Consider the following 27512-nt stretch of genomic DNA (forward strand, 5'->3'; position numbering starts at 1 on the left):
AGTTATTTTTCTTATTTTTTTATCGGAATGATCGCTTTTATACTAGCTTTTTTTGGAAAATAATTATAAAGCAAAGTTACTTAGCCGATAATGGTTCATTCGTAGCACCTGCTACGTCGTAGGCGTCGCTTCGTAGAGGTGCTACGAGGATCTTATTCGATCATATAATCTCGTATATAAATCAAAATTTTAAATATAACTGTTCCACTTATTCGTAGATATTTTATGTCAAACGATCTAAATTTATAATAAAAATATTAGTTTAATTTAATTGGATTTATAATTAGTCACATTTATAATTATTTACAATTATTAATTTTAGTTTTGATTGTGATTAAAACTGCACGATATTAAAATATTTAATTTGGATATACCGTGTGGTTCCCGGCACCAAAAGAAAAAGAATAGGAGCACTCCATCTCATTTCCATGGATGTCGTAAAAGGCGACTAAGGGATAGGATTATAAACTTGGGATTATTCTTTTAGGCGATGGGCTTGCAACCTGTCACTATTTGAATCTCAATTCTATCATTAAGCCAAACAGCTGAGAGTGGCCTATCAGTCTTTACAAGACTGTTGGCTCTGTCTACCCGCAAGGGATATAAACGTTATTTTAAGTTATAAATTAAGCTATACTTAGTCTTATCGTGTACCCCAGGGTTTCAATAATAATTATGTATTCTTAACAATTCTTTTTCTTTACATTTTCCTGTCGTGGGCCTGCTGGAAGATAATTTCTATAGAAATAAATAGTGTCCTCATACTAAATTTATCTTTAGTTTAAGTTATTTTCTCATTTTTTTCATTGACGTAAAATAAATATATTAATAACTAGCTGCCCCGGCAAATGTGTTTTGCCATAAATATAATTAAAGTGATTTCTAGTTAAAAAAATTTTAATGGTGGACCTTCATTTCTAGTTAAAAAAATGTTAATGGTGGACCCTTATCACTATGGGGTATGAAAAATAGATGTTGGCCGATTCTCAGACCTACTCAATGTACTCACAAAATTTTATGAGAATCGTTCAAGCCGTTTCGGTGGAGTACGGGAACGAACATTGTGACACGAGAATTTTATATATAAGATAATAAATAAACAGCTCTGTTGAATTATTGCGGTAGCTGTCCTGACTGTCTTATTAAAATACTTAAAACCCGGAAGTACACACGCCTCCATAGAAAAATGACTTATAAAATTCATGCAAAGCAATACTAAAGCGGTCAAGTTTTCCTGCAGGTGCCTGTATATACGAACTGGAAATCGCATGCCCTTTTACAAAAGTAAGAAAGAAAAATATACCTTGAAACTTTAAGATATACCTCCGTCTCTTTCTAACTGGTGCAGTTATAGAAAAATTATAGACAGACAGAGAGGGAGGAGGGGAGTGCTGTTGAAAAATTTAAAACTAAAATGGAACATGTTTAAATTTTGCATTGCGATTTTTTTATTATTAAGGAGTATGGCTACCAGTTAGTATTTAAGCATAATACATTTCTTTAGGTCTGGAATAAAAGGTGAACAATTTTGGATAAATCCTTTTGTTGAAAAATTCATTTTGTAAAATATATAAAAGTTATTAACAAAATTATTTCAGCGTGACAACTATCATTTCATTTTTCTTTTTCTACTCTAGACTATAAGTAAATTTGAAAATGTATTTAAAAAAATGATATCAAAATGCCGTGTGGTGCCCAGCACTTTTAGAATAGACCACGATCTTTCCCGTGAATGTCGTAAAATGCGACTAAGAAAATGGCTATTAGACTTGGGATTCTTCTCATAACTGATGCTGTCACTATTTAAGTTTCAATTCCATCATTAAAGCATACAGCTGACCGTGGCCTTTCAGTTTTTCTAAGGCCGTTGGCGCTGTCCACCCCGCAAAGGATATAGGCGTGACTATATATGTATGTATGTATGTAAAAATATCAAAATTGTTTACGTACCTTTATATCTACCTAAATAAATGAACTATACTTTAAACATAATTCGTCTACAAATGAAGATTCTATTCTATTCTACTTAGGTCGAAATTATACTATGTTGTGCAAGTTTGAAGCAGCGGTGAATAATATAAGGGAAAATTCAAAAATATTAAATGGTTAATTTGCTTTTTTTCTGCTTGTCCCTATTAAATGTTTAGTTATGTACCTCAATTTTCTTTAATATTGTTTAGATAATTAGCCGGGATGTAAAATAAAATACTTTGTGTTGGTAAAAATAAAGAAAACTATAATAAAAAAAACAACTTCAAACATAAAAATAATCCTATATTAAATTCGTCTAAATCATTGTTGTGAAAATTTACAATTGACGATCGTACTTTTTCGATATGTAAAATTATTACTTTTCTGTAAGCGGCCAGTGTGTAAATTAACAATAGATACATTTTTAAAGACATACTAAAAAAAAAGTTCTAGAAAATATATATTTGGATAGAGTCTGTTATCTGTTTAATATAAGCAAATTAACCAGCTAAAGCATATAGCACCATTTTCAGCTGTTATTCGATAGTATTTAATTAAATATAATCATGAAAGTAGTTACAGATAAAAAATACGGACTTTTTTATGACGTGTATAAACAATTTTTCGGCATAGTGGTAGTTTTAACAGTCCTATATACAGGTACTGGATTGATGTGCATCGGTGCGAGAACCGGCGGTGACGACCTAGTAAGTAAACTAGGTTAAGAATATACACTATTATTTAATTTAGACCTTAAATAATTTTAATTTAATTTAATTTATGTGATATGGCATTTTATAGCTGCAATAAAGATTATTATTATTATTATAGTAATAAAGATGAATATAATTTCTGAATTGTTTTATTTTTAACTTGAATTGTATTCAATAAAAATAAATAATTTAAAAAAATTGAAGTGTAATATACTCGTATTTAATACAAATTTATTTAAATAAACTTTATTTATCAAATTCCCTACCCAAATGAATAAAAGCAAAAATGGTACTTAAAACTGTTACGCACTATACAGTAGGTAATATGCAATTTATTTTGGCAAAAACGATTTCAAAACAAAATAAAAAAAAAATGGCGCTCATAATAAATTACACATTTAAAAAAAAAGAACACAAAAAAGTGCGAGAAGCGAGTGCGTTAATTTTATTTTTAAATTTCGCATTTAGAATTTTGACCAGAGACAAACTTTAGTTATTCTTTTTTAATTGGTTGATTTAACACTGTGTAGGAACTATTTAGTTTAGTTACTGTTCGGTTGTTGGCTGCCTTGAGTGCGACGCGAAACTAAAACCGACTCAAGGTTCGGGGTTGCATGTCTAAGAAATGTACGGGGTGTGTGTAAATGGTGAAAGAGGTCGGTATAATATATTTTTTTATATTTTTTTTTATTTCACAGATTATATATTGCATAGATGGTCGAGCGGTTTATCTGTACCTATTCAACATACATATAATCATGTCATTCCGTGCGGGGTAGACGGAGCCAACAGTCTTAAAAAGACTAGCAGGCCACTTTCAGCTGTTTGGCTTAATGATAGAATTGAGATTCAAATAGTGACAGGTTGCTAGTCCATCGCCTAAAAGAAGAATTCCTAGTTAATAAGCTTTTTACAACATCCATGGGTAATAAATGGATAAATCCTATTATTTTTTCTATTAGTGCCGGAAACCACGCGGTTTTCAACATACTCGTACAAATCTTAATCCCTTACTCCCTTGAGACAAAATCAACACACTCGAAAAGACTGAACAGACATGCACGCTCAGCTGTATGGCTTAATGACAGAATTGAGATTCAAATAGTGACTGGTTCTAGCTCGTAACCTTTCCCTTGATTATCTTTTATTATGTGCACGGCAAAAGCAGCTGGCATACTTTATTTTTCTTGTATGGAAGAATATGCGCCATTCTTTTAGTCGACTTTTACGACATCTATGAAAAAGAAATGGAGTGTGTGTCTTTTCAAGAATATAAACTTAGACTAACCCGATTTTTTTTCTATTCTCAAACATATCACCGTCTCGGAGCCACTGCCTCGAAAAAGACTCGAACTGGTTATTTTAAGCGAAGAAAAAGTACACAAGTGGAATTCCATTGTCTCTGCCTACCCCAATGGGAAACAGGCGTGATGGTATATATGTATGCATGTATGGTACACACTATGTTTTTTCTTCGCTATACATACATACATAAAATCGCGCCTCTTCCCGGAGGGGTGGGCAGAGATCAAATTTTTCCACTTGCCACGATGTCAGCATAATTATTTCTCTTCATCGACACTTCGCTATCATACCAGCAAAAAAGCATTTCTATTTTCAAACACCCTGTATCAACAGTAGAATTAGGCTTACCTCCACCCCACTATATTATAATCATACGGCGTAGGTTACTATAGAAGATTTATATGTTGTATATATACTTATATATATATAGAACGATGGCGTGTATGTTAACAAAGTATTATAAGGCGTTACACTCGCTGAAAACGAAAAGGCAACTGAGTTATCTTAGGAATGGTTTAGTTTAACGCGAGCGAGCGCCGGTGACCGAATCGGTAAGGTACATACATATGGTCACGTCTATATCCCATGCGGGGTGGACAGAGCCAACAGTCTTGAAAAGACTGAATGGCCACGTACATCTATTTGGCTTAACGATAGAATTGAGATTCAACTAGTGACAGGTTGCTAGCCCATCGCCTAAAAAAGAATCCCAAGTTTGAAAGCCTATCCCTTAGTCGCCTTTTACGACATCCATGGGAAAGAGATGGAGTGGTCCTAATCTTTTTTGTATTGGTGCCGGGAACCACACGGCACTGCAAAGGCAACTGACTTATCTTAGGAATGGTTTAGTTTAACGCTAGCGCCGGTGGTCAAATCGGTAAGTTAACCGGTTCAAATACCTACATATTAAATTTTCAATGTAATGCAACATAAAATATAAAATCTCTCTGGTTCACAATAATGGCCGAATGTATGTAAATCTCAGTTATTTCGTTAATTTATGTGTACCTATGTACCTAATATTTATGTGGTCCGACAAGGCGACGCGATTTAAAAAAATATTACTTAATTATTAAAGTTTCTTAAATTACAATTTTATGATATTTATATATATATGTACGTAAGTTACATATTTTTCAGTATGTAATCACAATTACTTAGTAAACTCTAAGCATCGATCATTATTGCATATTATAGTAATGACTTGGTAAGCTTAACACGTACTTACTGAGAACTTGATACTATTATTGTAAGGTAAAGAAATTATCGAAATATTTGAAAAATAAATTACGAACGTATCTTGATCAAATTAAGGACGTCCTGGCAAAGGGTCAGGTCAAGAGTACCCAAAACCGCCGAGCTTGCATGAAGAGAGTTATGAATGTGGATGAAGCGAAGGAAATATGCAGAGATCGTGGCAAGTGGAAAGATGTAGTCTCTGTTTACCCCTTCGGGAAAAAGGCGTGATTTATGTTTGTATGTACTTAAAGAAATTTACGAATTAGTTATTGCATATAAAGATTTTACGAACAAATTAAAAAAAGAATGTTTCCCCTATTATTTGAAAGGCTGGACTGATATTTCTTCACACTTAGCAAGCATGAACCAAATTTATGTATATACCTGTTTTTAAATCTGGGATAATTACGTAATTATAGTCATTCAAAATTTCGAACAGTTTATTCATGAAGCATAGATACATCATCAATATGTCAGTCAGTGTGCTTTTTTATATTAAGACATTATTTGAATTAAGTCTAAATATAAAACGGTAGATCAATATTAATTATTGCCTTAAACAACTAAGTAGGCGTGTAAAGCAATTTATTCACAAAGCAATCAACAAAAAGCAATTTCTTAACCTTTAATCGCATAAAAGGCGGGAAGAAAGCGCGGTAACATGACATTGACAGCTCGTATGCATAGAGGCGTATCGCTGTTTAAAAAAAAGTGCGCATTGACATGGCATCTATCACAACTAATGTTATTAATTCGAAAGTAAGTTTATTTGTTTGTTTGTTACCACTTCACGGGTTGTCTACTCAATTTAATCTTTTTGAATTATCACGTATAAATAATTAACAAGTCTGGAGAAGGGCATAGGGTACCTTTTATATATTTAACAGTGATATTCAGTCAGATAATATAATATTCGTTTAGACATATTTGACAAAAGGTGCCAGCTGACGTACATCTGATATACAGATAAACAAGTTCTAGACTAGACTCATTCTTAGAGTACTTATCGACTTAATTATTCTAGTTAGTGTTTAGTCTTTGTGATTGCCTCAAAAAAATTTTAATGAAAAAAAAATAAAAGTTGCTATGTCTCCAAATGCGCACTTTATTTTGTAACGGGAACTCTACGTGGTGTGCATAGACAACATGAGTGTCAGACATGTTGTTTCTACGGCAATTTTCTTTCCGTTAATTTTCTAACCTTTTTAATCTAGGCTTCTAGGTCACGGCATTTTCAATATAAATAAAATAAACATTTTCTTGGTAAATCTAATGAACTATTTCTTCTACTCTCTTTCTACTTCTATTTCAAAATTATACATGCACACATACATAAAATCATGCCTCTTTTCCAGAGGGTAGACAGAGACTATCAATACTAAAATACCAAGACACCCTTTACGTAATTGAATTTACTATGGCTAGACAGCAAGCTCAGCCTGTTCCATTCCATGCAAGTGAAACAAAATTTAAAAAAAATATATCGTTCCTAAGCTCATAGCCTAAGTCTAAGGCATAGACAAACTTTGCTCGCTCTTTTCATTAAATCCGAAAAGGAACCTCAACCTTTGCATGAAGGTACCGCTTTATCATTGGTCTAGCTCTGACTGAAGGCCAGTTTATTTAACGCTTTCCGCAGGGGCCCTGCGGACAGATCAGATACTGGCTGGAAAGAGATTCATGTTGAGTTTCAAGACACAGTCATGTTTCTAAAAAAAAACATTACGGAGTGCAGGCATTCAAAAAAAGGAATTCAATGAATACTTTCAGAGTGGGAATAAGTATATCTCCTCCTCATCCTTCTTCAGTCGAAAGCCTACAGCTGAGCATCGTGATGTGCCTGATCTTCAAGGTCTCTTTCCATCTTCAGCGATCTTTTGCCAGACCTAACGCATAAGCGGCCTTAGAGTCTCCTCCTCTGAACTAACTGAAATTATGATTTTAAGAACAATGCTATGACGTGATACCTTCCTTTAAAAAAGGCTAGGCAACTGTTTTTGAACAAAATCGGTCTCGGATGTTTTAATACCAATACCAAATAATATAAATGCGAATGTAAGTTTAGTTTAGTATTACCGCTTCGTCAACTAAAATAATCTTTTTTAATTTTCGCGTAAGGTAATAATTAAGAATCTGGAGAAGAACACATCCCGGTAAAAAATATTAGTTCCCGTCGCATTTGTATTGTTTTGTAGGTAACGCTTTATTCGCGCGAGAAAACTACGGGTAAAATCTAGTGATGAATTACTTTGGGAAGATGAAAAGAACTACGACAATTGACTTTCGTCTAAAATCTTTATTACTCATCTTAACCTCGGTTTAGGCTACCAGCAGTTTGGCTTTATTCCCAAAATTCCAATTCAAATTCCGAATTAAACCAAGAAGGGCAAGCACGCACATGCCAAGAAACAAGGGCGATTAAAAAATAAAAACTCGAATTTCCATTAATTCAATACGTACCTTATTCTCTTTACCATAGAATCCAATTTGTATATTAAGTTTCACAGCTCGTTTTTTTAATTTACCGCGTTCGTGTAATGGCAAAGGTCGCGGTTCGTTCGTACGTAGAATTTATTGGTGTTATATGTAGCTGGGCCGGTCAAATAACAAAACATATACGACAAGGCATTTGTTATACAGAGTTGGAAGTTATTTATGTTGAATATGTAAAACGTTTGCGGCTACAATGTAAATTATTACTTTCTTATCTTCGTTCTTTTTCATTTCAAATTCACTGACACCATGACATGTATGCAAAATACGCTGGTCAGTTGGAAAAGGTGCAAAACGCCAATATTATTTGAGTTAGCACACTATTATCAGATACATTAGATACCATTCTTTTTAAAAAAAAAAGAAAGTCCCTTTCTCTAACAATAACTTGTAGGCTATGTTTGTTTGTCAAAAGAGCTTCGGTCAGTGCTAAAATTGTAAGAAAGCCTCACATACACATACACAAAGTCATCCATAAAGTGAACATGGTCATTGCAATTTTTTTCCATAAATTATTCAAAAACTCTTATATAACTCTTTATTCAAAAAAAGTATAATGCAAGTCGTCAGTTCTGCAGTATTGACTTTTGAACTGACTTTTCACCAAATTGTCTTTCGATTTTAATTTAATAATAGATACTAGCGACCCGCTCCGGTTTCGCACGGAAAAATTTTTGGTTACCAAAACTGAATATATGTACTTAATTGTTTTTTGATGAATACTTAGTAGCAGTCCACACAGAAAAGCGGAAGTTTATGTTATTTTAATACATCATAAAATCACACCTTTTTCGGGACAGGCAGAGACTACATCTTTCTGCCACGCTACGGTCCCTACATACTTCTTACGCTTCGTCCTCATTCATAACTCTCTTCATGCAAGCTCGTCGGTTTCGGGTACTTTTGACCTGACCTTTTGCTGACAGACAGTCAACAATTTCCAAAAGCCTGATAGGCCACGTTCAGCTGTATGGCTTAATGACAGAATTGAGATTCAGATAGTGACAGGTTGCTAGCTCATCGCCTACAAGAAGAATCCTAAGTTCACTTCTCTGTTATGCCGTGTGGTTCTCGGCATTTAAAAACAGGGCCACTACCTCTCATTCCCATGGATGAAGTAAACGGCATCTGGGGATGGGCCAATGAACTAAGGTTTCTTCTTTTAGGCTTCTTTAAGGTTTCTTTTTTCAGTCTTTTCAAGACCGTCGGCTCTGTTTACTTCGTAAAAAATTAAGACGTGGTTATCTGGTTGAGCACATCTCTATGCCACAAGTCACACCAGTCAATAACAGCGAAAAGTCTAAATCGCGCAAACAAAGATTTCACATTTTCATTTCACATTTCACAATTTCGTCCTGGCAAAGGGTCAGGTCAAGAGTACCCAAAACCCAAGGATGAAGCGAGGGAAGTAGATCGAAAGAATGCAGAGATCGTGGCAAGTAGAAAAATGTAGTCTCTGCCTACCCCTCCCGGAAAAAGGCGTGATTTTATGTATGTATGTCTGTATGTAATGATTTCACGTAGTGGAGCATATATACAACCTCCGCCACAACATCGTCTGTCGCGCGGTTCCCCAGGCGTCACACCTAGCCTGGCGGAAGATCTTCCCGAACTATCAATCCTGCTACATGTATGTAGCTCTTCGGGAAGTGCAGTGAAGAATTAAAATTAAACTTAGTATCTATACTAATATTATAAAGCTGAAGAGTTTGTTTGTTTGTTTGAACACGCTTATCTCAGGAAGTACTGGTTCGAATTGAAAAATTATTTTTGTGTTGAATATACCACTTATCGAGGAAGGCTTTAGGCTATATAACATCACGCTGCAACTATAAGGAGCAAAGAAATAATAGAAAATGTGAAAAAAAAACGGGGAAAATTATTCATCCTTGAGAGCTTCAATGATGCCCAAAATAACTATTTCACGCGGACGAAGTCGCGGGCACAGCTATATTATATATTCGTCGTCTTTTCTGTACGTATCGTGTCTAAACACCTAAATTATTAAATGTAAATTTTATTTCTCATACATTGATGAATAGTAAGTACCTACCTACGTTCGCCGTTAGTGAAAATTTAAAAAATCTAATCGCTTTTTATATAGGTTAATTGGTTTGGGAAATTGTTTTTGACATTTAGCCATAAACAATTCTGAATTTATAGCAGTGTAATAGATGAACCGTGTGGTTCCCGGCACCAATACAAAAAAGAATAGGACCACTCCATCTCTTTCCTTTTTTTCCATGGATGTCGTGAAAGGCGACTAAGGGATAGGCTAACAAACTTGGGATTCTTTTTTTAGGCGATGGGTTTTATGAATATATGTCTATATACTTTGCGGGGTAGACAGAGCCAACAGTCTTGTAAAGACTTACTGGCTACGTCCGCCCGTCGGCTTAAAATAAAAGTAAATTTATCTCTGGATGTCAAATAAGTAATATGTTCTTGCTTTTACTTATATTGTCACCATACTTTCATTTATTGTCATAATCATCTTACGAATAAATATATCACTGTTATTATTAAACTAGTAACTCCCGCGGCGATGCTTGTGGCGGATGATACTGAAAATAAAAATAAAATAAAAATTATATCCCTTGCGGGGTGGACAGAGCCAACAGTCTTGAAAATACTGATAGGCCACGTTCAGCTGCTTGGCTTGATGATAGAATTGAGATTCAAATAGTGACAGGTTGCAAGCCCATCGCCTAAAAAAGAATCCCAAGTTTATAATCCTATCTATCCCTTAGTCGCCCTCTACGACATCCATGGGAAAGTGGTCCTATTCTATCCCTTAGTCGCCTTCTACAACATACACGGGAAAGAGTTGGCAGTGGTCCTATTCTCTTTTTATATTGGCATACATACATACATACATACATATGGTCACGTCTAGATATCCCTTGCGGGGTAGACAGAGCCAACAGTCTTGAGAAGACTGAATGGCCACGTTCAGCTATTTGGCTTAATGATAGGATTGAGATTCAAATAGTGACAGGTTGCTAGCCCATCGCCTAAAAAAGAATCCCAAGTTTATATTCCAATCTATCCCTTAGTCGCTTTCTACGAAATCCACGGAAAAGAGTTGGCAGTGGTCCTATTCTCTTTTTATATTGGCATACATACATATGGTCACGTCTATATCCCTTGCGGGGTAGACAGAGCCAACAGTCTTGAAAAGACTGAATGGCCACGTTCAGCTATATTTTTATATTGACGCCGGCAACAAACAGCTGTTTATCTAATAGATACATATATTAAAAAAAATATATACAGGGTGACATTTTAAACAACTGCATCCTTTTAAACATAGACTATACCCATGCTTCTGAGCTGTTTGAGCCCAGTTTTATTTAAATTAAACGTCATCATTTTCACATTTAAAAACCCTCAAAAACTACGTCACACCCTTTATTAAAGACCAATACTACAAAAAGAAATTAAAACTAAACATGTAAATAAATGTCTGAAAAATAAATAATTTTCTAGTATCAAGATCAAGTAAAGTACAGAGTTGTCGAGATCGCTCAGCTGAATGAATTGTGTCGTTGACCTCTGAATCTTACGCGTCTCTTTTCCGCCGGCCGGGGTGATATGACGTATTTAGAATCGTGGATTTTGATACTTTAATTTCTTTTCGTACTTTCTGAAATATGAACCGATTTTCTCTTTTAACGTTTTTAAATATCCTTTAGATGAGTACACTTAACAGTTAAATTTATGCAGTTGAATTAAAAATCACCCTATATAATAATACTTACAACACGTATGCGACTGCTCAGAATACTCAAAGTCGAAGGCGCACTGACACAGACCATTCCTACATTCGGTCAGGTCCGAGTCTTGCGACAGGAAACATTCGCTTGTACGCTGACACGCCTCGAAAAGACCTGCAAATTTATCGTATTCCATCGTCTATTGATACAGAATACATACATACATCCCTTACGGGGTAGACAGAGCCAACAGTATTGAAAAGACTGATAGGCCGCGTTCAGCTGTTTGGCTTAATGATAGAATTGAGATTCAAATAGTGACGGGTTGCTGGCCCATCGCCTAAAAGAAGAATTCCAAGTTTATAAGCCTAGCCCTTAGAAGAATATATTATTATACAGAATACATGCATACATAAAATCACGCCTCTTTCCCGGAGGAGTAGGCAGAGACTACCTCTTTCCACTTGCCACGATCTCTGCATACTTCCTTCGCTTCGTCCACTTCATAACTCTCTTCATGCAAGCTCGGCGGTTTCGGGTACTTTTGACCTGACCCTTTACCAGGACGTCCTTAATTTGATCAAGATACGTTCGTCTAAGTCTTCCCACTCCGACCTGATTGATACAGAATGTGTGTTTTAATTAGCTCTGCCCGCAACTTCGTCCGCGTGGAATATTTATTTTGGGCATCATTAAAGCCGTGAAGATTGAATAATTTCCCCCGTTCTTTTCACATTTTCCATTATTTCTTTGCTCCTTATAGTTGCAGCGTGATGTTATATAGCCTTAAGCCTCGATAAAAGGTCTTTTCAACACTTCTTCAAGAATTTATCAATTCGAACCAGTAGTTCCTGAGATTAGCGCGTTCAAACAAATAGTATTAGTATACAGTTCATTGACTGTTAGATAATGCTTCTAGCATTAAGTCCGCCAATTGTGCTATACATTTGTATTTTGTGTTATAAAGTTTAAATAAATAGTTAAAAATAATACTCCCTCTCGTTCCCATGGATGCCGTAAAAGGCGACTAAGGGATAAGCTTAAAAACTTGGCATTCTTCTTTCAGGCGATGAGCTAGCAACCTGTCACTATTTGAAACTCAATTCCATCATTAAGCCAAACAGCTTAACGTGGCCCTGTCAGTCTTTTCAAAACTGTTGGCTCCGTCTACCCCGCGAGGGATATAGACGTGACCGTATGTATATATGTATGAATGTATGTATGTATGTATGTATGTATGTATGTATGTATGTATGTATGTATGTATGTATGTATGTATGTATGTATGTATGTATGTAGGTATGTATGCATGTATGTATGTTAAATTGGCTTACCGATTCGAGCCCAGCACCTCCCATCTCTGTAATGATAATCGGTGTCGCACGCGCAGCTTCCAGCGAGACAAACGGAATTTTCTCCCAAACTCGGCACGCATTGAGCTGTCACGTTGCATGGCGATAAGATGTCCGTGACTCCTGTTAAAGAGAATTACATATATTGCAGAGTAGACAGAATCAACTGTCTTGAAAAGACTGACAGGCCACGTTCAGCTGTTAGGCTCTATGATGGAATTGAGTTTCAAATAGTGACAGGTTGCTAGCCCATCGTCTGAAAAAGAAGAATCCCAAGTTTTTAAGCGTATCCCTTAGTCGCCTTTTACGACATCCATGGGAACGAGATGGAGTATTATTTTTAACTATTTATTTAAACTTTATAACACAAAATACAAATGCATTGAGCTGTCACGTTGTATGGAGATAAAAATAACGATACTATTTTTTATAATAAATACTTATATAGATAAATATCCAATACCCAGGCCGATCAGAAAAAGTTCTTTTCTTTCTGCCCTGGCGGGGATTCGAACCCGGGACCTCCGGTGTCACAGACACAGGCGCCACAGAGGCCGTTAATGATGGAATTGAAATACAATTTGTGTCAGGTTGCTAGACTATCGTACGCAAGAAGAATACATACATACATACATATGTTCACGTCTATATCCCTTGCGGGGTAGACAGAGCCAACAGTCTTGAAAAGTCTGAATGGCCACGTTCAGCTATTTGGCTTAATGATAGAATTGAGATTCAAATAGTGACAGGTTGCTGGCCCATCGCCTAAAAAAGAATCCCAAGTTTGTAAGCCTATCCCTTAGTCGCCTTTTACGACATCCATGGGAAAGAGATGGAGTGGTCCTATTCTTTTTTGTGTTGGTGCCGGGAACCACACGGCAGAAGAATCCCAAGTTTATTAGCCTTCTTCCTCCTGGCTTTAGTCCCGGTTGCATCCTCGACATTCTGAACAGAAGCCTGGGGTATACTTTGACCATGAATCCTGGATGAGTCAGGATTTTACAAGAAGCGACTCCCATCTGACCTCCGCAACTTTTACAAGTAAATGTAATCCGTATTGAATCTATTATGGTTACACACTTAGTTGTCTGAATGTGAAATTTTCCTCACGATGTTTTCCCTCACCGTAAGAGCATCGGTTAATATTCTCAATCTAATCCTACTATTATAAAGGCGAAAGTTTGTATGGATGTATGGATGTTTGTTACTCTTTCACGCAAAAACTACTGAACCGATTACCATGAAATTTGGTATGTAGGTAGCTGAAGACCCAGAATAACACATAGGCTACTTTTTATCCCAGAGTTCCCGTGGGATTGATAGGGTTCCCATGCGGACGAAGTCGCGGGCGGCCTCTAGTACGTACATAAGTTCGAAATAGTCATTGGTACAAAGCCGAGGTGGGATTCGAACGTGTGACTTTCTGCGCATCATGCATTTTAACCGGGCACCTTACCGATAGGATCATCAACTAGGACTGAATTTCTCCTGTTGGATATCAGGTGAGAGTCACTTTGATAAGTACGTGCCGTGTGGTTCCCGGCACCAACACAAAAATAACAGGACCACTCCATCTCTTTTCCATGGATGTCATTAAAAGCGACTAAGTGGTAGGCTTATAAACTTGGGATTCTTTTTTTAGGCGATAGGCTAGCAACCTGTCAGTATTTGAATCTCAATTCTCAATCTTAAAGCCAAATAGCTGAATGTGGCCTATCAGTCTTATCAAGACTGTTGGCTCTGTCTACACCGCAATGGACGTGATCATATGTATGTATGTCACTTTGGTAACCTGACATTACTAATAGTTGGCAGGACTAAGCGGGATGTTACGAGCTCGACCACCACAAAGGGAAGATCTTCCGTCCAGCTAAGTGTCATACCTGGGGAACCGCGCGAGATACAATGATGAATCAGAGGTAAATGATGAATTTGAGTTAGTATCTCGTAACACAAGTTTCGAACTTACTTCGAGGCTAACTCAATCTGTGTAATTTGTCCCAAAATAAAAAAAAAAAAGAGGTTGTACTATGCTCCGATACGTAAAAATATCGTTTGAGCGATAAAGAATTTCCGCTACAATTGTGTGAGCTCGTGCCGCTACGGTCTCCCCGACGCCCCTCTTCACAGCCTGGCCTATAAAAGCATGCGCACGCGCCCCGGTTCTTGACCTTTAGACTACTACAGCATCCACCAAGTTAAGTAGCTCGTTATCCTCCAGCGGCTACTAGCTAGATCTCGTGTCTATATCTAAACTCACGAACTCTTTCAACATGTTAAACTAGTTCTAATAAAGATTGTCTTTATTCTATCAATTTTTAAATTATCCCATCTCTCTTACCTGCGACGTTTTACTGAAACGCCACGATTGGCTGATGCGTAGTCGATGCGTAGATGTCGTAGCACGGTTCGCTGTGATTGGCTGATGGCGTGTGACGTAGAGATGACGTCATAGAACCTTGGGTGATGGATGAAGGATACTTACTGGGCCAGCAATCATCCTCATACTCCACAAAGTCGTCGCTACACTGACACGTACTTGTCTCTTCGTGACATAGAGTATTGTCTATAACACAGTCGCTGTCTTCAGCGCAAGTACCGCCAATTACTGAAACAAGAATTATGGATTTTAGCCCGCACGACGCCATTTTTGTCGCGCGAAAAACTATTGCTGTTTCGCTTTTTATTACGACGTGGAACGGGACAGAGATAGTATTTCAGCGTCGCGCGTGTTCCGGAACAGATGTTTATAAAATAAACTATTGTTGTGTTAATTTCTGCCATTATACGGTTGATATAGTGAAACCTATGTATGTAATGATATAACCTTCTTGGCACAGAAGATAAGTTTGGTACAGTCAATCGCATATCAAATTGGACTCTTTGTCGGCGTAATAAAAAGGGAATTTGTAGTGAATTTGGCTTGTTTGATATGTTGTTACGTAAATAAATGGAAAGAGAGGAAGTGGAAGACCAAGAATGAAATATTTTGATCAAATAAAGCAAAAAGTAAACGTTACGAAATACCAACAAATAAATAAAATTACAGATAAAAGAGATGAATGGAAGACGCTCCAATTAACTCCACTGACAAGAGTGAACTCTTAAATTTAAGAAGATATATTGTGTTTTATTCATTCATTCATTCTCTCTCAAAGCATATAAGTTGACCCATGAGGTACTAAATATGAAACTCAATGCGAATCAAGAAGTGAGTTTAAAATTTGGTTGATATAAAAAGCGACAGCAATACCTTCGCCGGCCATTTTCGTTCAACTTATGCGCCGGAAATAAAGTAGAAAATGAGACAACGTACTAGGCGCGCAGAAGCCGTCAAGAGCTTGGTACCTGTTTCCAACAGAAACAAAGACTATAAAAGCCTAGACCATAGCATATAAGTTGACCCATGAGGTACTAAATAAGAAACTCACTGCGGAACCAAACAGACTCGGTTGATATAAACAGCGAAAGCAATACCATCGCTGGCCATTTTATTTCAACTTATGCGCCGGAAATAAAGTAGAAAATGAGACAACGTACTAGGCGCGCAGAAGCCGTCAAGAGCTTGATACCCGTTGTCACAAGTACAGTGGCCGTTAGAGCACACTGTGTGTTCAGTCACTGTACATTCCTGAGTAGCTTGACACGGGTCGCCGAGATCTGAAACAATAATTACCATTATTAATAAAAAATCAAAACTTTTATTCATTATCATTTATTTATTTAAATTTTATTGTACAAAATACAAATGTATATAGCACAATTGGCGGACCTAACAAGTCAACCATTCCAGGTCTAATTCCAGGTCTTACAGAGAACTTAATGTGGGTTTCATCAATCATGATACACTTCAATTATCGCTTAATAATTGTCATATCTTTTGGTTTCACAACATTGGTTGAAGTCAAATAAATTACTTAAAATCAAGTTTAATGTTGCTTTCAAAGCGTCAGTGCAAACAAACTGCTCTGCAGCATTTTCCCAGGTTCAAATCCAATTCTGGTCGAATTTCATCAATCATGATACACTTCAATTATCGCTTAATAATTGTCATATCTTTTGGTTTCACAACATTGGTTGAAGTCAAATAAATTACTTAAAATCAAGTTTAATGTTGCTTTCAAAGCGTCAGTGCAAACAAACTGCTCTGCAGCATTTTCCCAGGTTCAAATCCAATTCGACCATGTACCAATGACTATTTTCAATGTTTATGTACATTAGTTTCAATACTAACCGATGCTCTTACCTGCAAACCTGCACATTCAGGAAACTGGATGCGTAACCATGCGTCCAATATGGGTTAAGTTTACCTGAAAAGTGCGTGGATGTCCATCTCTTTCTCTCACCACTCCTCGTTCCTATGGATGTCGTAAAAGGCGACTAAAGGATAATCTTTAAAACTTGAGATTCATCTTTTAGTCGATGGCCCAGCAACCTGTCACTATTAGAATCTCAATTCTATCATTAAACCAGGCAGCCGAACGTTGCCTATCAATCAAGATTGTTGGCTCTGTCTACCCCGCGAGGGACAAAGACGTGACTATATGTATGTATGTATGTTTTTGAGAATGACGCGTACGAAATAATTCTTCGATCACTCACCCAGTCCAGTAGTGAGGCACAACCCCTCATACTCCACCAGCCCCTCTGGGCATGCGCAGTAGCCGACCCCCTCGTCTCCCACCACGCACGTGACCTCCAGAGCTCCTGCCAAGCAGTCGCTGTTCACCTCGCACTGTTCGCCGATTCCTGTGGGAGGAACAAGCATAAATAAATTCTAACTACAGAATACCGGGAACCACACGGCAAACTCCTGTAAAATCTCACAGGATTGTGCCGCGTGGGTCCCGGCACAAGTACAAAAAAGAATACATACATACATATGCTCACGTCTATATCCCTAACGGGGTAGATAGAACCAACAGTCTTGAAAAGACCGATCGGCCACGTTCAGCTATTTGGCTTAATGATAGAATTGAGATCCAAATAGTGACAGGTTGCTAGCCCATCGCCTAAAAAAAGAATCCCAAGTTTGTAAAGCCTATCCCTTAGTCGCCTTTTACAACATCCATGGGCAAGAGATGGAGTGATCCTATTCTTTTTTCGTATTGGCGCCGGGAGCCACACGGCGCACAATAAAAATGTTGCCATCAACAATTGTTATGTTTTTTTTTTTTAATTTAATTCAACATTGACCACTTACCGGCGAACAGCCTGCATATCTGTCTATCCTCCTCCCACACGGCGTGCTCCGCGTCGCAGACGCAGGTGCGCAGCCCCCACTCCTGCGGCTCGCCACACTGCGCCTGCGCACCGAATGTGCGGCAAAACATGTCTGTAGTACACGCGTCGTTTCTTGTGCGTGCCACTGAAAATTTTATATGAATTTATTTATGTATAAATCTCTTAATTATTATTATTATTTGACAATGAAATATTGACAAAATGATCATAATTACATAGCCTTCATACATTGTATATTAATATATATATATATATGCTCCATCTCTATCTTGTGGATCGTAAAAGGCGACTAAGGGATAGGCTTATTAACATGGGCTTCTTTTATTAGGCGACGGGCTAGCAACCTGTGACTATTTGAATCCAAACAGCTGAACTTGGTTTATCGGTCTTTCAAGACTGTTGGCTCTGTCTACCCCGCAACGGCTATTATGTATGTTTGTACCAGTTCTCTTACCATTTCCACATATTATAAAGTCACCCTATATTTTCTGTCTGTATGTTTGCGCTAATCTCGGAAAGTTGTGGACAGATTTTGTTACATACATATTATCACGCCTATATCCCTTGCGGGGTAGACAGAGCCAACAGTCTTGAAAAGACTGATAGGCCACGTTCAGCTATTTGGCTTTAAGATAGAATTGACGGATTTTGTTCCTATTAGAATTTCTGGTAGTATGAAGAGAGTTATGTATGTGGATGGAGCGAAGGAAGTATGCAGAGATCGTGGCAAGTGGAAAGAGGTAGTCTCTGCCTACCCCTCCGGGAAAGAGGCGTGATTTTATGTATGTATGTTTATAATTATAATTATTATTTGGCAATGAAATATTGACAATATGATCATAATTACTCGTTGTTTTGCCATATAAATAAAAGTTATTTATAGTTAAAAAAAATGTTAAGGGTGGACAACCCTTATCACTAAGGGGTATGAAAAATAGACGTTGGCCTTGGAATCGGTCAAGCCGTTTCGGAGGAGTACGGGAACGAACATTGTGACACGAGAATTTTATATATAAGATATAATCCCGACGCTTTGACATATGTGTGCACAACTGTACCTAAATAATATATACATACATATAGTCACGTCTATATCCCTTGCGGGGTAGACAGAGCCAACAGTCTTGAAAAGACTGATAGGCCACGTTCAGCTATTTGGCTTTAAGATAGAATTGACTCAGGACTGTTGGCTCTGTCTACCCCGCAAGGGATATAGACGTGATTATATGTATGTATGTATGTATAGAATTGACGGATTTTGTTCCTATTACAATTTCTGGTAGTATGAAGAGAGTTATGTATGTGGATGGAGCGAAGGAAGTATGCAGAGATCGTGGCAAGTGGAAAGAGATAGTCTCTGCCTACCCCTCCGGGAAAGAGGCGTGATTTTATGTATGTATGTAGAACTTCTGGAAAGGGGGTTTTCTGAAGACGGTACCCGTGCAAAGCCGGGGCGGGTCGCTAGTAAAAGATAATGTGTGTTTGGTAATAGACATACCTTTTTCACAATTCCTCATGTCCTCGCCGAAGAAGTAATTGGCTCTGCAAGTGCAGATTCCATTTATAACGACAGCGAACAGACCCTGGCATTGCTGTTCAGAGGCTGGCGATCCCAATTCTGTGGACAAAACATATGATCACGTCATATATATTTTAATTTCATACATACATACATATAATCAGGAAATCTTTGTAATCGCGATTTAGACTCTTCGCTGCTATTGGCTGAGCGCGTCATTTTCTTCGCTATGTTTGACATGTCATATCGCCACATGTATTTGTAAATATACATATTCTTATCCGTCTAGTATTTATTATGTCTTTATATTGCAACATATATACATAGATATTATCACGTCTATATCCCTTGCGGGGTAGACAGAGCAAACAGTCTTGAGAATACTGAATGGCCACGTTCAGCTGATAGCTGTGATAGATAGCTGTGGACAAAAATTGAAGATTAACGCCTTTATGCCTTACGGGGTAGACAGTGCCAACTGGGGGGGCCACGTTCGACTTAGTGACGGTAAAGTGACTGGTTGCTAGCCCGAATGATTAATTGATTTATATTAAATGTTAATAATTAATAGGTATAGACTCCTTCTCTATTACATGGATTTCGAAAAAGGTGACTAAGGGATATGCTAATAAACTTTTTTTTTGGGCGATGGGCTAGTAACCTGTCACTATTTGAATATCAATTCTATCATCAAACCAAAAAGCTGAACATGGCCTATCACTCTTGTCAAGACTGTTGGCTGTGTCTACCCCGCAAGGGATATAGACGTAATTATATCTATTCATATATGTTGCAATATAAAGACATAATAAATACTAGACGGATAAGGCTAGTTTTACAAATACATGTGGTGATATGACATGTCAAACATAACGAAGAAAATGACTAGCTCAGCCAATAGCAGCGAAGAGTCTAAATCGCGATTACAAAGATTTCCTGATTATACTCGTATGTATGTATGGAATTTAATACCAAAGATTTCATGATTATATGTACCTATGTATGAAATTTAAATAAATATAACTACTATAGTATCAAAAACCTTACCCGCCAAACAAATAGATCCGCCATCTTGATAATATCCCGGAGGACACACACATGCACCCAGCACAGAACAAATATAGGGTTCTGGGCACGGCGTCAGCGCATTGCACGATGTGAAATGAGCTCTATTTGTAGCGGAAGAAGTTGCAATATTCCTTGTAGTGTTGGCTGTGAGATAAGACGTTGTTGGGTTGGGATCTGAAAAATGAAAATGAAATATCAATATTTAATGATGAAAGAAAATGCGTCGGTGGTCCAATTAGTAAGGTGCCTAGCCCACTCGAATCCCACCGCGGTCATATACCAATGACTATTTTCGAAGTTATGTATAATACCTACATTAGTTTTGATAACCAACCGACGCTCTTACGGTGAGGGAAAACATCGTGAGGAAACCTGCAAATTCAGGCAACTAGATGTGTAACCATGATCGATCCAATACGGTTAGGTTCCCCTGCAAAGTTTTTCGGAGGTCAGACGGGAGGCATTTGTGTAAAAACCTGACTCACCCAATCCAGGATCCTTGGTCAAAGACATACCCCAGGGTCCTTTCCAGAGTGGTGAGGATGCAACAGGCACTAAAGTCAGGAAAAAGAACATGTTGAACAAGAGGGGCATGATGAGAAAAGAACTTTTTCTGATAGGCCTGGGTCTTGGATATTTATCTATATAAGTATTTATTTAAAATATATAGTATCATTGAGTTAGTATCTCGTAACACAAGTCTCGAACTTATTTCGAGGCTAACTCAATCAGTGTAATTTGTCCCGTATATACCTATTTATTTTTTTATTTTTTTATGTTTTATTCGCTTGTTTTGTTATTATTAGTGCCGTGTGGTTCCCGGCACCAATACAAAAAAGAATAAGACCACTCCATCTCTTTCCCATGTATGTCGTAAAAGGCGACTAAGGGATAGGCTACTAAAATTGCGATTCTTTTTTTAGGCGATGGGCTAGCAACCTGTCACTATTTGGATCTCAATTCCATCATTAAGTCGGGCAGCTGAACGTGGCTATTCAGCCTTTTAAGTAAGGGATATAGACGTGACTATATGTACGTAAGTATCTTTTGTTATTATTTAGATTAGAGATTAGAGACATGAATTTACCGTTTTCATTGAAGCACACGAAATTGGTGGGGTGACAGGCTCCTCCTTCGAAATGACAGTCCTGGTTGATGACGCAGCCATCGCCAACAGCTGAAACGACCAATGAGCGATCAGTATTCGGCACACAATTCCACAGATTAAAAAAAAACATTATTACATGTCTGTGACCCATAAAACATCGTCGCATAAATCCTACTAATCCTACTAATATTATAAATGAGAAAGTTTGCTAATATGTCAGTATGGATGTTTGTTACTCTTTCACGCAAAAGCTACTGAACCGATTACGATGAAATTTGGTATATAAGTACCTGAAGACCCAGAATAACGTATAGGCCTCTTTTTATCCCGGAGTTCCCGCGGGATTGATAGGGCTTCCATGCGGACGAAGTCGCGGGCGGCCTCTAGTTTTTATATTTTAAAGAAAGATATTATATCGTGTGGTTTCTGGTACTTTAGAATAGAACCACTCCGTATCTTTCCCATGGATGTCGTAAAGGGTGACTGAAGGATACTTATAAACTTGGGATTCCTCTTGAAGGCTAGAAACCTGACTTGTGTGAGACTGTCGGCTCTGTCTACCCGGCAACAGATATAGACGTGACTTTATATGTATATGTGTGTATTTTTCAATTAAGCGTGGAGTTGTTTTTCTTTTTTACTTAATTATCTAGTTCCTTTATTGTTTGCCGGTAGACTGGAAGAGATCCCTTCATGGGATAAGTCCGCCATTGCCAGTGATCTTTTTTATAACTATTATATTATTTTTTTGTTACTGTGTAAATTTCTGTGCAATAAACATAACAAAACAAACAAACAAACAAATTTATGACGATGGGGTACATGATAAAATGTCAAATATGATTACACAAGACAGATTATAAATCAATTTGTTATTAATACATATTATTATTAATGATCGATATATTTTTGATTGATGATGATCTAAGAATAGTAGATCCGTTATTTATATAATTACTAGCTGTCCCGGCAAACGTTGTTTTGCCATAGAAATATTTTTTAAATAATTTCTAGTAAAAAAAAAAATATTAAGTGTGGACAACCCTTATCACTAAGGGATATGAAAAATAGATGTTGGCCGATTCTCAGAAGTACTCAATATGCTCCCAAAATTTCATGAGAATCGGTCAAGCCGTTTCGGAGGAGTACGGGAACGAACATTGTGACAAGAAAATTATATATATAAGATAATTAATACATAAATAATCCTCCTTATTTAGCTTATCTTTTGGTGCACATTCTGCTCAGGTTTAAAATAACCTCCCCCAAGATACGAGATCTGCTCTTAACCTTGGTTTTTTTTAAATACTTACCTATCAAAAGACTGTATTCTGATGCATTGCATGCCGTGTGGTTCTCGACAATTAAGAATAAAACAACTCTATGCTTACCATAACCAATCTTTCTGCACTCTCCCCTCTGCCTTAGGTAATATCCCTCCGCGCACTGACAAGTCCCATCGCACGCTAAACTGCCAGGGTCAGGCATGGCTGGAGACAGGCATTCTTCATCGTGTGAACAGTCTTCCCCGAAGTCCCTGGTAGGCCAACACCGACCCTGAAGATAGTGGTAGCCGTGCTGACAGAAGCAGTTACCAGCTAAACAGAAAAAAAGACATATAGTTTGTTACATGAAGAGAGTTATGTATGTGGATGAAGCGAAGGAATGCAGAGATCGTGGCAAGTGGAAAGATGATCTCTGCCTACCCCTCCGGGAAAGAGGCGTGATTTTATGTATGTTTGTATGTAATTTGTTACATACGCTTGTTTTGTAGCCTATTGAAATGATGTAACCAACAATTAATTATACGACGTCATTGCGTAACTCGTGACCAGAGGGCTGGTCTTTATTTAATTCAAAAGATAAGCATTGGCAATGCTACCAGCCTTCTGGGCACTTTACCTCAAGACTCCGGTCTGCTGGGACTTGCGTTTTTGTAAATAAGTGTAAGTTTTATACATATTTAGGCTTATTTCTAGTTTTCAGTAATTAGTTTTATTTAGATTTATTTTACTTTTATTAAGTTAACTTACAATGTGTTATAATACATATACATACATACATATGGTCACATCTATATCCCTTGCGGGGTAGACAGAGCTGACAGTCTTGAAAATAGTGATAGGCCATGAACAGCTGTTTGGCTTACTGAGATTAATATAAAGTGACAGGTTGCTAGCCCATCGCCTAAAAGAGGAATCCCAAGTTTATGAGCCAATACCTTAGTCGCCTTTTACGACATCCGTGGGAAAGAGATGGGGTAGTCCTATTCTTTTTTCTATTGATGCCGGGAACCACACGGCACATTATATATATATCGATTTCGATTCTAAGTATCGATTTATTTTGTGTATATGTTCATTAAAACAAGCTTACCATCGTCACCCGGATCTCCACGTCGACATTCGAACGAGTTGAACAGATTTGAACATTGGAAATCCTCCACGCAAGACGCCGCGTGATACGGCGCAACTGGCAACAAGAAAAATATTATCAATTATAATTATTATATTATTTATCAGTAATTAATTAGATTACGGATATTCGTTGAACAAAAACAAAATAAACACTTTGTTTAAAAATGTATTGTTAATTTACACACTGGCCGCTTACAGAAATGTTATAATTTTACGTTTCGAAAAAGTACGATCGTCATTTGTTAATTTTCACAACAACGATTTTAGATGAATTGAAGTTACGATTTATTTCTTATGTTTTATTATACATACATACATACATACATATCGTCACGTCTATATCCCATGCGGGGTAGACAGAGCCAACAGTCTTGAAGACTAAATGGCCACGTTCAGCTATTTGGCTTAATGATAGAATTGAGATTCAAATAGTGACAGGTTGCTAGCCCATCGCCTAAAAGAAGAATCCCAAGTTTATGAGCCTATACCTTAGTCGCCTTTTACGACATCCATGGGAAAGAGATGGAGTGGTCCTATTCTGTTTTGTATTGGTGCCGGGAACCACACGGCACGGTTTTATTATAATTTTTCTTTATTTTTATCAACACACAGTATTTTATTTTTACATCCCGGATATTAATATAAACACACGTTAAAAATGAAAGAAACAAAATAAAATCATTATTTAAGTATTTAGAAAATAGCGTGTCGCGAATTTTTCACATAATTTAACATTTGATTAAATTAAATTTGAGTTATATCAAATATATTAGTATTAATCATAAAAAAAAATACAAGCTACAAACTATCTACACAAAATTGTAAATTGACGTCCAGTGCAAATGCTGCAGTGGTAGCTGAAGACCCAGAATAACATATAGGCTACTTTTTATCCCGGATTTCCCGCGGGATTGATTGTTACGTTATGATTGGGCTTCCACGCTGACGAAGTCGCGGGCGGCCTCTAGTACATGAAATATATATAATATGTATATATCAAATTAGCAAGGCTTGGAGAGGTAATAGCTTTTAATTAATTATTTTTTAAATTGTAACAGTGATTTAGAGTCACGTACCTACCTCACTTTTACTGAGTTTCACACAAAACTTTCCTTTTAAGATCGACGAAATTAAGATGTTTTAATTAAATGAATGTGTAATTTTTTTTGATAAAATACATACATACATATGATCACGTCTATATCCCTAGCGGGGTAGACAGAGCCACCAGTCTTGAAAAGACTGATAGTCCACGCTCAGCTGTTTGGCTTAGTGATAGAATTGAAATTCAAATAGTGACAGGTTGCTAGCCCATCGCCTAAAAGAGGAATCCCAAGTTTATAAGCCTATGCCTTAGTCGCCTTTTACGACATCCGTGGGAAAGAAATGGAGTGGTCCTATTCTTTTTTGTAATGGTGCCGGGAACCACACGGCACTAAATACTAATATAAAATATAGATATATAAAAGAAAACCTTACTATCAGCGCACAATGTCCCAGACATCACCACCTGTTGTCCTGGTAGACAGCTGCATCCTCCGTCGACGCAGACGCTGCCTATCACTCCACATTGAGAATCACTGGTGCACGTCCATTGTGCAGAATTGTATTTTACAAGGGAAAGTAGGACTGGAAAGAGAAATTGAATTCGATAAAAACATTCATCAGATACAATCACATCTTTATCCTTTACGAGGTAGACAGAACTAATAGTCTTATCAGCTGTATGATTCAATGATGGAATTGAGATTTTAATAGTGATATGTTGCTAAAAGAAGAATCACAAGTTTAGTTTAGTCCTTAGTCGACTCTTACGACATCAATGTTCAATCAATCTTTTTTTTATTGGTACAGGCTAGCACCTTGTCGCTATTTGAATATCAATTCTATCATTAATCCAAACAGCTGAACGTGGCCTATCAGTCTTTTTAGAACTGTTGGCTCTGTCTTCCCCGCAAGGGATATGGACGTGATTATATATGTGTATGTGTGTGATCCTGAATTAGGAGACTGGTTCTTAGAAGTAACCTGTTTGATCATGAAAAAGCTGCACTAGATAAATGTGCCTATTCCCTTAGTCGCCTTTTAAAACACCCATGGAGAAGTGATGTAGGTACCTTCATTTTGTCAGGAATCACACGGCACCCGTTCATTGACAATTTTTATATTAAAAATAACGAGTGGAAATAGTCGAGTTACAAAATCTTACCAATAACACAGAATATGCTTTTACGAAACATTTCACTAAAAACTAATTAAAATAAATAAATATCACAAAATGTACATCACACCAAATACTTAATGTCGAAATGGCTAATTTACCTTTATTGTACTTATCAGTAAAAATCTGATAATGTTTTCATTGACATTGTAATGTTTTAGACGCGGCAAAAAATATTTCTTTTTCCTTGTTATGTGAACTTATATATCGTGATTTTAGATGACCAAAAATTGCTATATCTAAATAAAAAATCTAACTAGGTAATATTATAAATGAGAAAGTAAGTTTATTTGTTTGTTTGTCTCTTTACGGGTTATCTATTGAATTAATGTGCATTGTGTCCACGATTTAGATTAAAGATATATGGAAATTGACGCCTGGCGAAAATGCTGCAGTGTAGATTGTTCCGCCGCTTCTTTTACACATGCCTTTTGGAAGCGATAGTAGATATAATTAGATTTTAGTTATGTGACGTCAATAAGTGATACCTTATATTCAATTTTGGAAATAAATCTGTTCTATTAGATTCCAATCTTCTTGAAATATCACGCACCTATCTATATTTAAGAGTCTGGAGAAGGACATAGGGTAGCTTTAATCCCGGTTAAAAACTATAGTTTTTGTGGATTTTGCGAAAATCTATTGAATATGGCGTATACAAGGAACAAAATTATCACATTTATAATACCAGTTTGGATGGTGTTCCAAATTTAACGGTGTCAATTTTTTTAAACGGTTACAAATTCCACAACGGCGCTGTCTAAATGTTATCAATTCTACTCTATATAATACAATAATTATCGAAATAATATGCAGGTGTTCAGATTGCGATAAGGAGATTATCGCGTATGGATTCTTACGTCGAACATATGAACATATGACGTGCCGTGTGGTTCCCGGCACCGGTACAAAAAATAATAGGACCACTCCATCTCTTTCCCATGGATGTCGTAAAAGGCGACTAAGGGATAGGCTTACATACTGGGATTCTTTTTTTAGGCGATAGGCTAGCAACCTGTCTCTATTTGAATCTCAATTCTGTCATCAAGCCAAAAAGCTGAACGTGGCCATTCAGTCTTTTCAAGACTGTTGGCTCTGTCTACCCCACAAGGGATATAGACGTGACCATATGTCGTATGTATGTAT

General features: G+C 37.0%; 1 protein-coding gene across 1 annotated transcript; it reads right to left on the reverse strand.

Moving 5' to 3' along the window:
• Nucleotides 1-10133: 10133 nt before the first annotated feature.
• On the reverse strand, nt 10134-26492 carry LOC106139479 (multiple epidermal growth factor-like domains protein 10). The gene is made up of 14 exons (XM_060952293.1): nt 26355-26492; nt 25625-25774; nt 24105-24200; nt 23120-23326; nt 21708-21797; nt 20600-20794; nt 19532-19651; nt 17993-18157; nt 17392-17538; nt 16330-16449; nt 15275-15397; nt 12772-12912; nt 11483-11611; nt 10134-10285 (listed from the first exon to the last, which is right to left on the reverse strand). Exons 1-14 carry the CDS (start codon nt 26383-26385, stop codon nt 10212-10214), a joined length of 1788 nt encoding a protein of 595 aa, XP_060808276.1. The 5' UTR covers nt 26386-26492; the 3' UTR covers nt 10134-10211.
• Nucleotides 26493-27512: the final 1020 nt, after the last annotated feature.

Source organism: Amyelois transitella, chromosome 28 (genome assembly GCF_032362555.1).
Source record: "Amyelois transitella isolate CPQ chromosome 28, ilAmyTran1.1, whole genome shotgun sequence".
In the NCBI taxonomy this organism is placed as follows: domain Eukaryota; kingdom Metazoa; phylum Arthropoda; class Insecta; order Lepidoptera; family Pyralidae; genus Amyelois; species Amyelois transitella.